At 52.6% G+C, this 14,616-nt stretch overlaps 3 protein-coding genes across 3 annotated transcripts; 2 read left to right on the top strand and 1 right to left on the bottom strand.

The window, feature by feature from the left end:
- Positions 1-1,697: 1,697 nt before the first annotated feature.
- On the bottom strand, positions 1,698-3,662 carry AYO21_06138 (hypothetical protein; the record flags this gene model as incomplete). The annotated part of the gene is made up of 5 exons (XM_022656102.1): positions 1,698-1,919; positions 2,011-2,153; positions 2,209-2,922; positions 2,979-3,079; positions 3,244-3,662. The coding sequence occupies 5 exons, from the start codon at positions 3,660-3,662 to the stop codon at positions 1,698-1,700; spliced, it is 1,599 nt and encodes a 532-aa protein (XP_022511622.1).
- A 2,840-nt stretch (positions 3,663-6,502) lies between these two features.
- AYO21_06137 (hypothetical protein) lies at positions 6,503-8,160 on the top strand (the record flags this gene model as incomplete). The annotated part of the gene is made up of 2 exons (XM_022656101.1): positions 6,503-6,641; positions 6,695-8,160. 2 exons carry the CDS (start codon positions 6,503-6,505, stop codon positions 8,158-8,160), a joined length of 1,605 nt encoding a protein of 534 aa, XP_022511621.1.
- Positions 8,161-8,856: 696 nt separating this feature from the next.
- AYO21_06136 (hypothetical protein) lies at positions 8,857-14,512 on the top strand (the record flags this gene model as incomplete). Its single annotated transcript, XM_022656100.1, has 2 exons — positions 8,857-14,381; positions 14,443-14,512. The coding sequence occupies 2 exons, from the start codon at positions 8,857-8,859 to the stop codon at positions 14,510-14,512; spliced, it is 5,595 nt and encodes a 1,864-aa protein (XP_022511620.1).
- Between the last annotated feature and the right edge of the window lie 104 nt (positions 14,513-14,616).

Here is a 14,616-nt window from a genome sequence, read left to right as displayed (position 1 = left end):
GACCCTTGGTGCCTTGTGTTGGGGTGAAATCGAGGTGACGAGGTTGGGATGGGGACAAAGAATAATAAAGCACAAAATAACAATACGTGTATGATTTGACCCCACGGCTGATCTTCTGATGATGAGTCTTTCTCGATGCGCTTGAGGTTCTAAGATCAATACCCTCTGTTGTCTCGGGCCACCGTTCACTTTGTTGTTCGACAACCAGACAGTCCATTGTTCTCGCCCTCGTTAGCCCGCCCCCCATCTCCTTACTACTGCTTGCATTTGCCTCTCGTCTCCTGCACAAGGTGCGGCTAAACACCAGCGAGGCCACTCTTTTCTGCCCGCTGCCCTACGAGATCTACGGGTACGAGTAGAGGACTGGAGAGACGAATGCGCCCTCCCTCAGTCGCCCATGATTGTCCTGCCCACAACCCGCCATCCGCCATCCCATCCTCCTGCATCCTGTACCTCGTGTCGACCACCCTCGCCCTTTTTCGTTGGACAAATCATGAGTCAAGGCATTCAAATAGAATGGCCCAGTCCTGACGCCTAAAAGTGCTTCACAGCCAATACCATTGCACCGCCCCAGCTCCCTCGCAAGGGATCCATCGCAGCGACCACGAATCACGGGAGGCAGTAGTCGACAACTCGACAGGGATCTTTGCCCGAACAAGGAGAGACATCGCCACCTTTGGGGTCTCCCGGGGTTGCGGCTTCTTTCTGGTTGCCCTTTGCCTCTACAAGTTCTCGAGGATTGACAATCGGGATCGTAATCGCTCACGAAAATTCCTAACCGCGCGAAGCCGACTAATCCTGTCAGGTCTTGTCCACCACCCAATGGCCGCCACATTTGACGAATACCCAGCGGTGCCAGTGCTGTGAAATGCTCGTGTCTCGCATATGCCTGAGAACGGTGTGGAAAGTGAGCCTTGGTTTGTGGGGATCCCTTCCCACGCCATCAGGGCGAAAGAGAGACGAAAGCCACCTGTGGTACCCCGTCGAAGGGCACGCAGATTAGCACATACTCGCCCCATGACTTTCATTTTCGTGATTCGTTGGCTCACGCCTGTGAAAGATCCTCCCCTCTGTGTTGGCTCAATGTCTGGCTGCCAGATATCAGGCAGATCTCTGGCTGGCAAACCAGGCCAACAGGCAGGCACAAAGTAGCTCGGGCGCCTGTGACCCAACAAATCATGCTTTGTGGACAAGCACTGTGACCGGAGGACAGTCGTGTTGCTCAGTTGAAGCAGCCAATGGTGCCTAGCCATTTATCACAACATCGATGGGGTTTGTGACACGTCAGTCGGCCAATACAGCCGACTGCAAAGATGGGTCAGCACTGTGCGCTCTCAAATCGATGCCGAACATGATTGAGATTGCCTTTCAAGGCAAGAGCATTGTTTGATCACTGCCTAGCAAGCCGCTGGTCGCCATGTCCCAACAACTTTCGTGGCCAGAAATAGTGGCGGCATATTACAGGGACGGAAAACCGGCTTGGACCGGCTCGATGTGATCTCTAGGTACACGCCAAAAACAGAGAGGGGGCAAATTATGTGGATTTGAAATTGTCCAAGATCATTCGAAATGTGGACTTTATGGCAGACGATACCATGGCTATCGAAATACCAGAGTGAAGGTGGACTTTACAAGCAGTCACAGCCAGCTGCAAGCCTTTCGGCCAGCGAAAACAGTTGGCCACCCCGGCCTGCTCATCAGTGCGTAAACATGTACCGTGGATTCTCGTCGCCCATTTCCGCAATTTCTTCCTCTGTCTTCCCAGCCATCTTTGCGTCCTCGTGCCCAGCTCGGCGGCGCTTGTTTCGGGCAAAGAAATAGGCTCCCATGAAGACATATATTCCACCGGCCATAGCGACCATTGAAAGCGACACGGCTTGGCCGCGGACAAATCGAGGAGCCTCGTCGGTTTTGTAGAGCTGAAATTGGTCAGAGGTCGAGCTTATAAAGGGAACGCGAGATGAAAAACTTACGAAAGGGGCCATGATACCAGCTGCATTTCCGATCTACAGCTTCTGAGTTAGCCTTGTTGACAACGCCGGAGTCCTTGAATAAAGACTCTCGCAGATACAGCACATCCTTGTCCAGGAGAGATTGACTCACGGTAAGTTGAATGCCGCTCGCAGTCGTCCGTTTGCCATACCGAGGCTGATCTGTTTCCGATAATCAGCCTGCTGTATATCTGGAGCAAAAGACACCGAGACTTACTTGAAGGCAGCCACGCAAGAGGAATGCCGACTGAGACGTAGAGCCCTGTCGCGACCATGAAACAGGCGAAATAATGGGCTCCTGGACTCACGTCTGCGATCAGAATGCCGTAGCCAATGATGCTCACCAGGCAGAATGGAGCGACAGCGAGCGCTCGATGCTGGGCTCTATCTGAAGCCCAAGCGACAACCAGGTAAGTGATTGCGCCCAGCGCGTAGCATGGCACAGTGAGGGCCTGCGTCTCGGCTGTCGACCATGTCCCCAGTCCCTTGATGATGGTGGGCAGAAAAGTCGAATACCCATAAAGCATGGTATCGACGCCGAACTGACCAAAGGCAAACATCCACACTTTCCAGTCCTTGAGGGCTTTCAGCACGTCTTCTTTGTGGAGCTCGTCCCCTGACGAAGTATGGCCGATCTGGCGTCGCTTCCGCAGAACCATCAGCTCTCTCTCTTTTTCAGAAAGATAATATGCCGACTCTGGTGCGTCGGCGAGCCAGAAATAGACTATGACACCCAGTACAACGCTGGGAAGGCCCTCTATGATCATGATCCATCTCCACCCTGACTGGCCGGCCACACCGTCCATAAATCCGATGCCATAAGCCAGAAGACCGCCCACACTTCCGGACAAAGCGGCCGAGACAAAGAGATAGCCGACTCTGAGCGCGATCTCTCTTTTGGTGTAGAACAGGGTGAGATATATCGTCATACCTTGTGGAGGTCAGTTCGCTTGTTCCTATAATCAGGACAGTCCAACTATTAGTTACCTGGGAAAAGTCCTGCCTCCAAAGCGCCCATGATCAGGCGGCAAGCAATTAGTCCTCCATAGTTCTGGACAATGCCTGTCAACGTTGCCACAATGCCCCACCTGATGGTGGAAGAGAGAATGTCAGTGTTCCGTTGTGCAGGTGGATAACAGGAGATCATCTCAATTGTGTCACTTTTCCCGATCCGACGGACTTGCTTCGACTGGTTCTGTCGCAAGTGCGCCACGAGAGGCCACGACGTTGAGCCGGAAAGGACGGGACTTACGACAAGGTAATGAACGCAATCCACCGACTTGGCCTGAGTCGCTTGATGACAAGATTGCTCGGTGTCTCACAGAGAATATATGTGACGAACAACAGGCTAACCGCCGTTTGATACTGCGATCCGTGAAGTCCCAAATCTTCTTCCATGTTATACAATCGCGCGTTGCCAATGTTGACTCTGTCCAGGAAGGAGAAGAGGTAGAGGAGCATGGTTGGGGGAACGATGTACAAGTCAAGTTTCCGGACCAGACGTCGTTCGGCGGCGTGATCGATGGTTGGGAGGGAGTTTATGTCTTGTTCAGAGGCAGTGACAATGTTGGCGCCATCGTCGTATTCCGTCGAGGGATGCTTTTCGGGGTCGAGTTTCGCAATGGACTCGCCGTCGCGGGTTGGGCTCGAGTCATTACTTGCGCCCATCATGGTGGTGGATTCAATGAGATAGGACCTGTGGTCCACGAGGTGGATGGGAACAGAGGCTGCGCGACAGCTCAATCGCGAAAGATCTGCGCTCGACAAATTGTCCTCTTACCTCAACCTGGCGACAGGAACAATATTGCTTTGGTGCCCAATGCAACTGGATCTCGGGGGACCGTCACACTCTGCAGCCCACGATGGTAACAGCTCGAATCCAGAGTAAGCCCGAGGGAGGGCTAGGGTGTATATATCCGAACCAGAGTAAGGATTATCTACTCCGTCTAATCCCACAGAGAAGATGGAGAGCCAGTGTCCCCGGGGCCGTTATCTCCCCCTCCCTGTCTTCATATCTTGCACTTGCCCATCCTAGTGCGAATTTCCAGCAATGACGCCGGTTGATGCTCATGCCACTACCACCAGTACGGCTCGGCATATCGATCTGCGGGCAGTTTGGTGCAACGAGAAACGTGGAGATTATCAGGGACCCTTGCGTGCTGGACTCCCACTGCTTCTAGATACCATTGTGACGCTGGCCCAGGAACTTGGCGCTCGAGTAGAGGCTCGTGATTGGCCGATATGTATGCGAGGTGGAGATTTCATTTGGTGGAGGATCTGCAGGGTGGCGTCCAAGTGCGTCCCTTAGCCGGACGTCATACGGTCCGTCACGGAGAATCACCGACCTCAGGCACCCTCAAGGGACAAGTCGAGACCTCTTAGAGCTTACACTGCTTCGACGGACAAATGTATCTTTGGCGACCTTTGGCTAGAAGCGGGATATACGCGACGACCGACTAGGCGAGCACGCGAAATGCAAAGGATTCATGTTCGGCAGTTCAGAGAGACATGGCTGCCACGAGACACAGAGGTTCCAGAGGCCGAGCCAAGAGAAACTTGTTCCCCGAATGTCGCGACGAGGATTCGGGGGGCTTACAAGATACAAGGTAAGCAGGTGGCAGGTAGGAGATATACATTGAAATGGTGCCATTTACCTCTAGGCGAAGGCATCAGGTAGGAGGGAGAGAAGGTCATGCGGGATATGCGCCCGCTTATCCCTCAGCCGCCAAGTATCTTGTTCCGCAGCGAGCCCACGACAGCCCGACTGGACGCAGAAAAACACAGTGTCTGTTTATTGAGTAACGGCCTGGATATCACAAAAAAAGAAGTACTACTGACTACTAGGTGGATCGAACGTAACACCTGATCGACGACGACCATCCCACCTAATACTTCCTTACTACTTACTACCAACCAGTATCACCACACAACCTTCTTCTTTCCTCCTCCCTCCCGTCAAAAGAGCAAAAAACTCACATTGGCCTTTCTGCCGTGAGAAAACCCCGCGAAGGAATTTTTTTTTTTTCAGGTTTCACATTCGTTGGGATCCAAGTTGCGTCCATGCTCCCACCTGTAGCTTGATATCATGGATCCAGAGCTCCTACGCACCCACTATGATCATATCGAAGTCATCCATGATAACGAATTAGGGAGTTACAAGAACTGTAGAGCTCCTACGTTGCCATGAATGCTTGGATATTCACTTCTAGCCTGCGAATTAGGGAGATGGATGGATGAAACAAGACTGTGGACGAGCCTTACAGCTTTGCACCATATAACCGGTTGAATGTGGAAGGAATTCTGGCACAGTAATATATGTCTCGTGTTTTTTTGCGAGGGTGGACCTGGTGAGTGAGTGAGTGAGTGCTACTTGGCGGATGAAAAGTGTTTGTTGACTGACCAGCGCAGCAGGACTAAAGCGGAGGGTGTGCCGAATACGGTGGACGAATGAGGTATCTATCACGCGATGAGTGTTGGCTTGAATATCTTTGCTCATACATTGTCGATACCTCCGTCGAAACGAATCACTCTATATGCATGCCCACCTCAGTCTTGGATTCAACGCCAACACTGCTTCGATTGAAGTACTTGAGATCTATGAACACATCGCGACACAGCATTGGTGCTATTGCTACAGGTCTTCTTCTTGAGCTGTAATACATATGATCAGTTTTGCTGCAGGGGCGTTGCTTTGACAGCGACCATTGACTCCACCCGTTCAAAGCAGAATGTTCGCTACAAATATCGGAGAATGCGTTCCAGGGCCCTTGCAATCCAGAATTCAGGTGGCACTGAAAGCTATATTAGACTAATGACATGCCACTGCTTCTACCGTAGAAGGGCCAATTCCTGGCTGACTAGCACGGTCTTAACCGACATCGACGGCAGGGGAGGCCATGATGGGGAACACTTTAGGATACTCGGTCTTGAAAGAACGGTGCCTTTGACGGTATGCTCGCCACAGCTTCACAATCAAAGAACATGTGCTTCATTTTGCCAGCATGTTCTGTAAATAGCTATGAGTACGAAATGCACGAAGAAATAAATAGAAGAGCGGGCAATATATAGCACGGAGTTCGTATGTTGGCACATACGTAAGCAAGGCTGTCGCCGATGAGGCTGAGCTCCAGAGTGGGGCCCAGACCCTGTGTCGTTCCTCCGGCAAAGCCCCTGGCGTCATCAGCAAAACATTGTGCAGTGCTTGGATTATTCTGGCCTTCGAAGTGTCCCGGGCTTCCAGGCTTCCAGGCTTCCAGGCCTCAGGTTTGCATTTTGGTTATCACCTGTTTATCTCAATCACCGCAGTGGTGCGCAGTCTGTTATGCAGGCATCAGCTATAATGCTAAAGCTATCCCCTTCGTGAACTGAAGTGCCCCTTTCCCTTCCTGAGAGGTCGAGAACTGACAATCAAGCCGCCACACTCATACCTCTCTGTTTGACGCTTGTGGCACTCGTCGACCAACTTTCATTGCAAAACTTGGAGACTGGCCACCTAAGGTGCCTCAGTACACATGAGTGCTCCTATCGAAGCTCAATCTATATCCTCACTGAGCAACCTGCTCGCAAACCCACCACGCTACCCGAGAAATCCTACCCATCAAGTCCACGAATCACTTGTGCTCTACATCGTTCGGGTACCTGGCAGCAAAGGTAAGAGGAGGATAGAACTGTGCAAGAGAAGGGCATACATTGAGTTCTTGTAGATGTGTTCCTCACACCTCTGAAGCCCGCGACCAAAGCCTCGATAAGTATCGAGGCTGTGCAGTCCAGTCTATATTACCTCCATGTCGAGAGACCGGAAGATGAAGCGTTGAGAAAATCACTGGAAGCCACGCAGATTACAGACAATCGCAGCCATGAGGTCTCGCCAATACAGAGAAAGCCTCTTCCTCCAGCACCGTACGCGAATTATCCTGCTTCACAGAGACCTCCAACCCCACCAAAGAGTTACCCTCATTATCAACCGCCTTTACTAGAGTCAAAGACTGCGTCTCAGGCTGAGCGCTATGCTGCCCGTGGCACTCATATCAGGCTCAATACTAGGGGCCATCTGGACGTCCCTCAGACTTCTGGAAAACCTTTCGGTAGCCGAATAATGCCTTCGCAGATGCATGATGGCGATGAGAGTCCATCTCCGAGTCCCATCGAAAATGCACAGATGCAATTCAGATTGGCCAGGAAGCCAGTCCGACCGGTACTTCAGGCTGATACTCAAGGTCATAATCGGTCAGACACTGAGCAGGAATCGCCGATCAGAGCCGGGCTTGACCATTCCTCGCAACTGTCTAGTTTTCCCTCCACAGGGTCTATGGCTTCGAAGCCGGGGTCGGCAACGTTGCGCATAACGCTGATTCGCAGAGACCCTGCTTCTGGTAGTCAATGGAACGTTGGTAGCATAGTTCAGCAAACCACGGAAGCCCCTCTGAGGAGGGTCGACGTTGAGCTCACCTCGCCGGGTTATATCAAGTTCGTGCAGTCAGAAGCTGGTGGAGGCACTGCGTTCCGCAGAAAGGTTGCCTATATGCAAATGTCTAGTGACGACGGATCATTATTAACAAAGAGGAGACTCAATTCCACGGATTCTTTCTCGAATGCCCCTCCGTCAACCAGCCGAAGACCGAAACAGGCCTATGCTTTCATCTCGCCGTGGCAAGGTATGTGTGCCTTTGGCAATGGCCTGGATGGCAAAAGCCTTCGGTGTCGACACTTCCTACCCGGTACAAATCCGTCTATGCCAGGTGTCAGTGCAGATGTTGCAGAACTACGCTTCAACCTGCCATGGGCATCACTTCGGTTGAAGGACCCGAACAAGAAGCAGGCCAGTCATATATCAGACTGGTCTCACGACACGTCCATCACACGTCCGGAAACTTCCTCCAACAAAGAAGCGTGGAGGCGAAGCTTCCAAACCTTGACGCACAGAGCTCGAAAGCAGCTCTCTATCAGTGAAAGCAACGACGACTTTGCACAGGTCGACAAGCCAAATGAACAGCCTCGGTTGAGCCTTGACCTTGGACGGGAAAAGGCTGGAGGAGGCTTCAAAGGCCATAGTGCTAAACTCGGGAAGCTCATTATCAATGATGAAGGTCTGAAGATGTGCGACCTGGTAGTCGGAGCATGCATGGGGGTCTGGTGGCAGCATTATGCGGGAGATATGTCGTCTTCATGAGCGTTTAGTCCAATTGCCATCCGTTGGATACATGAGATGGGGTTTCCAGCCTGGGTAGGAATAGTAATACTCAATAACCGTCCGCATCTGAGCTGTGGTCATGGGCACTTTGACCGTCTACATCTAGGTTTCGGGACGAATGAAGCTTCTCTTATGCACGTTGCAGCCTCGCCGTACTCGTACTCCCTCGCTCCGTCCATGGGAATCCACTGTCCTTAGCAATTTCATTTTGGATGCGGGGCGGAATGAAAAGGAGTCCCGCCTTGGCAGTTGCCCGATGTTGACGTTCTCCACCAGTGGCCATTCGGACTGCGCATGGCGAACGGGGGATGCTTAGAAGGTGATCACTCACTATATTCCAGAACCAGTGCCGATAACTTGCAGAGTTTACCTCCAGCAGCCGTGTGTGTGCACATGAGAAGCATCGACACTGGTCCATTTGTGGAAACAGCTCCTCCCGACTCTTTCGAGTACACCCGCCCTGTCCTCCATCCAATACGAGACCGCGATATTGGCACGACTGCTCGAGTGCTTGTTCTCCAGTCCCCGTGATTGAAACCGTCAGATCAAAAGAGATGCATATACGGGAATGATGACACACTGTGACTGAGATCAGTCTCTGGCGGCGGAAGAGGAGCAGCCTGGTAACTCAGCTACCACGCTGTCTGCTCGCCTCCGACATCTGCGCTTACTGCCATGGCCGCAGAAGCACCTGAGATGAAGCAGAGCCCCTTGGGTTTAGGGCCAGCAACTGATCGGGGAAGATTGCAAGCGAAGAAGGCTCAATTGCAGCCTGCGTTTCAACCCGCCTTCAAAGTCAACGGTGAACCTGGTCCTGCAGTCCTGTCAAACGGCCGCTCCAACAACACTTCCATCGCAGGTCCGACTCCTTCGGGATCAACTCCACGAGACACCTCGCCTGACAGGCTCACTCCGTTTTCCACGTCGTCTAGGACGTCAAGTGCCCTGAAAAAGACCTACGGCTCGGGATCAAACCTTGCCCGAATCGCGACGAACGAGCAATCGGTCAACGGAAGAGAAACCGTTGATTTGGACAATGCACTGCAAAGCGGCGGAACGCCCACGGCGGGCAGAAAGAGTGTGCAATTTTCTCGAGATACCCAAGAGATCAGCCCTCATAGCAATGGGCATACCACACCTCCAGGCGGACGAACAGATGGTTTAGAGCAGGACAAACCGCACTCCCTGTATGCCAGATTGAGAGCACTGGCTATACCGCAGGGATATTCATTCAGCCACACTCGGTCTCCTAGTGGCCTATCAGCCAGTGGGCGCTCTCTGGACGGTAAAGAGGTCGACAGCCAGCCCTCTGCTCAACCTGGCCGCAATGAGGTCGGGCTTGCCGCTACATTGGAGGAGGATAGCGGCGATGACGCAGATGCTGATGCGGACGAGAGTAGCGCCGCAGAGAACAGCGTGTCCCAGTGGGCAACCCGGAAACGGCGGCGGAAGACACGACGTGGTGACGATATTGAAACCGCACCATCATCTCCCCACAGCCTGATGCGTCCGGTATTTGCGAGTGCTCCTATCAACTCTGACACGGACCTGGAAAGGCCTCGTACATTGGTTAGGAGGGCCACCGATACTGACATGGTTAATAACCCCCAGGGTGTCTCAGAGGACGAGGGGCGCAAGCAACTTACTAACAGCAGTGGTTGGACACCCCGTCACCCTCTGCGAGGCTTGAGTTACGGCGGTCAGCGAAAGCCAGGTGACACTACACCAGACGGTCTGAGAAGGCCGCTGACTCTCTTGAATTTTGCCAACATCACTTCCTCTCGAGAAGCCGGCTCAAGCGAAGGGCAAACTCCCAAGACGCCATCTCGTCGAAAGATGCTGGCAGAGCGAAGTTCAACCCTGAGCGCCGCCAAATGGAGGCAACTCAAGAACAGTATAAAAACGTTGGGTCAAAGTCGAAAGAAACCGCCCACTCCTGAGGTTCTAAGATCTGCCGCCTTGCTCGCCGAATTGGCCGCCGCCGCTCCTGCGGCCTTAATACTCGCCAGTATGTTTCAGCGCGACGAGCACAATCACAGACGGGTACCAGTCCTTCTGGAACAGCTCAAGGTACAAGTCACAGACAGTGAAGTCGACCAACACAAAAATAAGGACGAGAAAGCCGTCAAAGAGACCGATGAGGACAAAGTCCTGCGACATCTGATTTTCAAGATCGAATGCGAATATGGTAACGGTGCCAATCGGATGAAATGGGTGATCAAACGATCGCTCGGAGATTTCTCTAAAATGCATTTGAAATATAAAGCCGCCTATAACACTGGGAGACTTAGATTAAAAAGCGACGGGCGAAAGAAAATGCCAAAGTTTCCTTTGGAGGTGTTCCCGTACCTGAAATCTCTACGCTTGTTCGCCGATGAAGGCGACGAAGAAGACGCCGACGGGGGAGATGACACCGAACCAGGTACAGCGACAGATACCGAAAGGCCAACTCCTCGAAGCCAGAATCGACCCGGCTTCACAACAGCACGGAGGAAATCGAGTGTGACAGGGCTTCACGATCCTACTACACCTGGGAATACACGCCGAGAGATGTTTGCCGAACGCCAGCGTAAGACTCTGGAAAAATATCTACAACAGATGATACAGTTTATGCTGTTTCGTCCCGAGAGCAACCGTCTGTGCAGATTCCTAGAAATATCAGCTCTCGGTGTGCGTCTCGCTGCCGAGGGTAGCGAACATGGCAAAGAAGGGCTTTTGCTCATCCGTTCGGCCAAAGGCCTCGACTTCAGAGCCTTGAATGCCCTCGAGTTTAAGAAGCGACATACCCCAAAGTGGTTTCTGGTTAGACACAGTTATGTTGTCTGCGTGGATTCGGCAGAGCAGATGCATATTTACGATGTGTTTTTGTTCGACTCAGACTTCGAAATACAATCCCGAAGGTTACGGCCAAGCGATCAGAGAAGTGCAAAGGAGCTGGCAGAGGCGGCCAAAGAATCTGCGAAACATCCCCAACACCATCGTCTCAAATTGGTCAACTCGGAAAGAAAGTTGAAACTCATCTCTAACAACGAACGTCAGTTGCAACAGTTCGAGGAGTCCATAAGAGAAATGGTGGCGGGATCACCTTGGGCCAAAATCAACAGATTCGACAGTTTCGCTCCAGTGAGGCCGAACTGCTTTGCCCAATGGCTTGTTGACGGCAGAGACCACATGTGGGTAGTGTCTCGCGCCTTGAATCAAGCGAAAGATGTCATTTATATCCACGACTGGTGGTTGAGCCCCGAGCTCTATATGAGGCGGCCGCCTGCCATCAGTCAGAAATGGCGTCTTGATCGATTGCTGAAGAGAAAGGCTGAAGAAGGGGTCAAGATTTTTGTCATTGTTTACCGCAACATCGATGCGGCTATTCCAATCGACTCTCAGTACACCAAATTCTCCCTGTTGGACCTGCACCCAAATATATTCGTCCAAAGGTCCCCCAACCAATTTCGACAGAATACCTTCTTCTGGGCGCATCACGAGAAGATATGTATTGTTGACCACACCGTGGCCTTCGTCGGGGGCATTGACCTGTGCTTTGGCAGGTGGGACACTCCTCAACACACCCTCGTCGATGACAAGCCAACCGGCTTTGAGCCGAGCGATGAGCCAAAAGATGCGGACCATTGCCAATTGTGGCCGGGAAAGGACTATTCTAATCCGCGGATACAAGACTTTTACGCGCTTAACAAGCCGTACGAAGAGATGTATGATCGTTCACGGGTAGCCAGAATGCCGTGGCATGACATTTCTATGCAGGTTGTTGGGCAACCAGCCCGCGACCTAACCCGACATTTTGTGCAGAGGTGGAACTACATCCTGCGACAACGGAAGCCAACACGCCCTACACCGTTTTTGCTCCCTCCTCCAGACTTCAACCCCGCCGATCTGGAAGCGCTTGGTCTTGACGGGACATGCGAGGTCCAAATCTGTCGCTCTGCTGGGCCTTGGTCCTTGGGCACTCCCGATAAGACCGAACACAGCATTATGAACGCTTATATTAAGCTGATTGAAGAATCCGAGCATTTCGTCTATATTGAGAACCAGTTTTTCATCTCCAGCTGTGAGACAGAAGGTGCCACGGTCCACAACAAGATCGGTGACGCTCTTGTGGAACGGATCACTCGTGCCAGCAAGAACGAAGAGGCATGGAAGGCTGTGATCATCATCCCCCTGATTCCTGGATTCCAGAACACGGTCGAGGAAGAAGGTGGGACCAGCGTGCGGTTGATCATGCAATACCAATATCGCAGTATCTGTCGTGGAGAATCTTCCATCTTTGGTCGTCTGAAGGCGGTTGGCGTGGACCCGGAAGAATATATCCAGTTCTATAGCCTCCGTCAATGGGGCCGAATTGGTCCACGCAAAACACTTGTGACGGAGCAACTCTATATCCACGCCAAATGTATGGTTGTCGATGACAGAGTTGCCTTGATTGGATCCGCGAACATCAACGAACGATCATTGCTGGGAAATCGCGATTCCGAGTGCGCGGCTATTGTGCGTGATACAGATATGGTCTGGTCGTGGATGAACGGCAAGCCTTACCAGGTTGGCCGATTCCCCCACACACTCCGTATGAGGTTGATGCGCGAACACCTCGGCCTGGACGTTGACAAGATCATGGAGGATGCACAAGTGATGGAAGCAGAACACCACAAAATGCAATCATCAGGAAAGTCAGTCCGATCAGAATCTCCCGACGACACTTTCAGGAGTCCTATCTCGGAAGCGGATGATGTCCTCAGTCCACTACATGGACAAGATGCAGAACTGCATGAAGAGTTGCTTCAGCGCACTGAGGAGTTCAGGAGCTTCAACCACGACGTCGATTGGGAACAGCAGGGTAACCCCAACCTCAAATCGAAGAGAGCTGGTGTGACTCAAGATCCACGTGTGACTGGGGATGCTCACCACAGGCAAGATGTAGAAGGGCATGGATACGACAGGATGGCTGAGATTGCCGCCAGAGGACTTGGAGACGGACGAGACAGCACACTTGTCAGAGGCAGTAAGGAGGTTTTGTTCTCAGACATTGATCCAGAGGGCAAGACCCCTCTGGCACATCCGCGAAAGCACGGTGAACACCTTCGTCTGCCTTCGTATGTGGTCAAGATGGAGACGCCGGAACCTCCATTGCCTCCCAGGCCCGGCTTTGGCCGGATGGATACGGTGCAGTTGGGCTTACCCATGTTGTCGCAGCTGCCTCCACTACCCCCTGGAGATGACTCGGACATAGGGGGTCCTCCGCTTGCCAAAGTCGGTTCCAGGGACTCGATTCGCCCTCGTCATCCGTTGATGGAAGAGCTCCGGCGTCCGCTGGTCGACCGGGATTCCATGACAGACCCAATCCACGACGCATTCCTCTACGACACTTGGCACGCGGTGGCAGAGAACAACACCAAGATATACCGCTCGGTGTTTCGGTGCATGCCGGACAATCAAGTGCGTAACTGGGACGAATATCATCAGTACGTGGCGTACGAACAACGGTTCAATCAATTACAAGGCAATGACCTTCCCAAGGAGGACAAGGTATCCGACCCTTCTCGGGCAGGATCTGTCACTAAAAGTGGTCCGCCAGGAGCGGGGTCTCGACACCCGGCGGCACAGATCAAAGCTGTGACTCATGTTCCCTCGGATATTGAGAAGGCGACTGGCGAGGTGAAGGAGAAGATCAAGAGCGTCCTTGGAGACAAGTCAGACCGGGCGCATGAGGCCGCTGAAAAGGAGAAGCTTCGGCGCTGGGCAGCGGATACCAATCAAGCACAGGCTCAAAGACAGGGGATGCCCACCCTGCATCGGCAGGAAACATTGACGGAGGAAAAAGCCGGATTGCAGACTGTGCCAGAGGGACAGGCCATCATCGACGAAGGCAGCGGGACGGGCGAAGACGATGACTTCAGCACTGAGCGGCCGATCAGCAGTTTGAGTTCGACGGCAGTAGACAGGGAGAAATCAGCAACAAACGGCACTCCATCAACCACGAACGGGCCTTTTGTTGGGTACTCGGACGCGGTGAACCAGAATGCTGCTCAGTCGGCGGCCAACATTGGTGGAAGTGGCCGTCGACGCAGAAGGGCTACCACTAGGTCTAGTAGACGTGACTTCAGCGCGAGCGATGACATCCTGGCCATTGAGGAGGCGGAAGAGCTGTTGGGCTGTGTCCAGGGCCATCTTGTTGTCTGGCCTTATGATTGGTAAGTGTGGCTCTTTCTTCGCATGTCTCCTGAGGATGGGCTAACGGCTTTGTGTGCTTAGGTTGGAGAAGGTTGAGGCTGGAAGTAACTGGCTGTTTCCCTTTGACCAGATCAGTCCGATCGAAATCTAGTGAGTACCCCTATCCACGTTGTGTCTCACGTCTTGGACAATGAGTGAGGCTGCGAACGAAAAACACTGACATATGGCTCTAGTATCTGATGTTACCGACCACAA

The sequence above is a fragment of the Fonsecaea monophora genome (assembly GCF_001642475.1).
Source record: "Fonsecaea monophora strain CBS 269.37 chromosome Unknown Scaff41, whole genome shotgun sequence".
Taxonomy (NCBI): Eukaryota; Fungi; Ascomycota; class Eurotiomycetes; order Chaetothyriales; family Herpotrichiellaceae; genus Fonsecaea; species Fonsecaea monophora.
The sequence above is the reverse complement of the archived record's forward strand: the minus strand, read 5'-3'. Positions and strand labels throughout refer to the sequence as shown.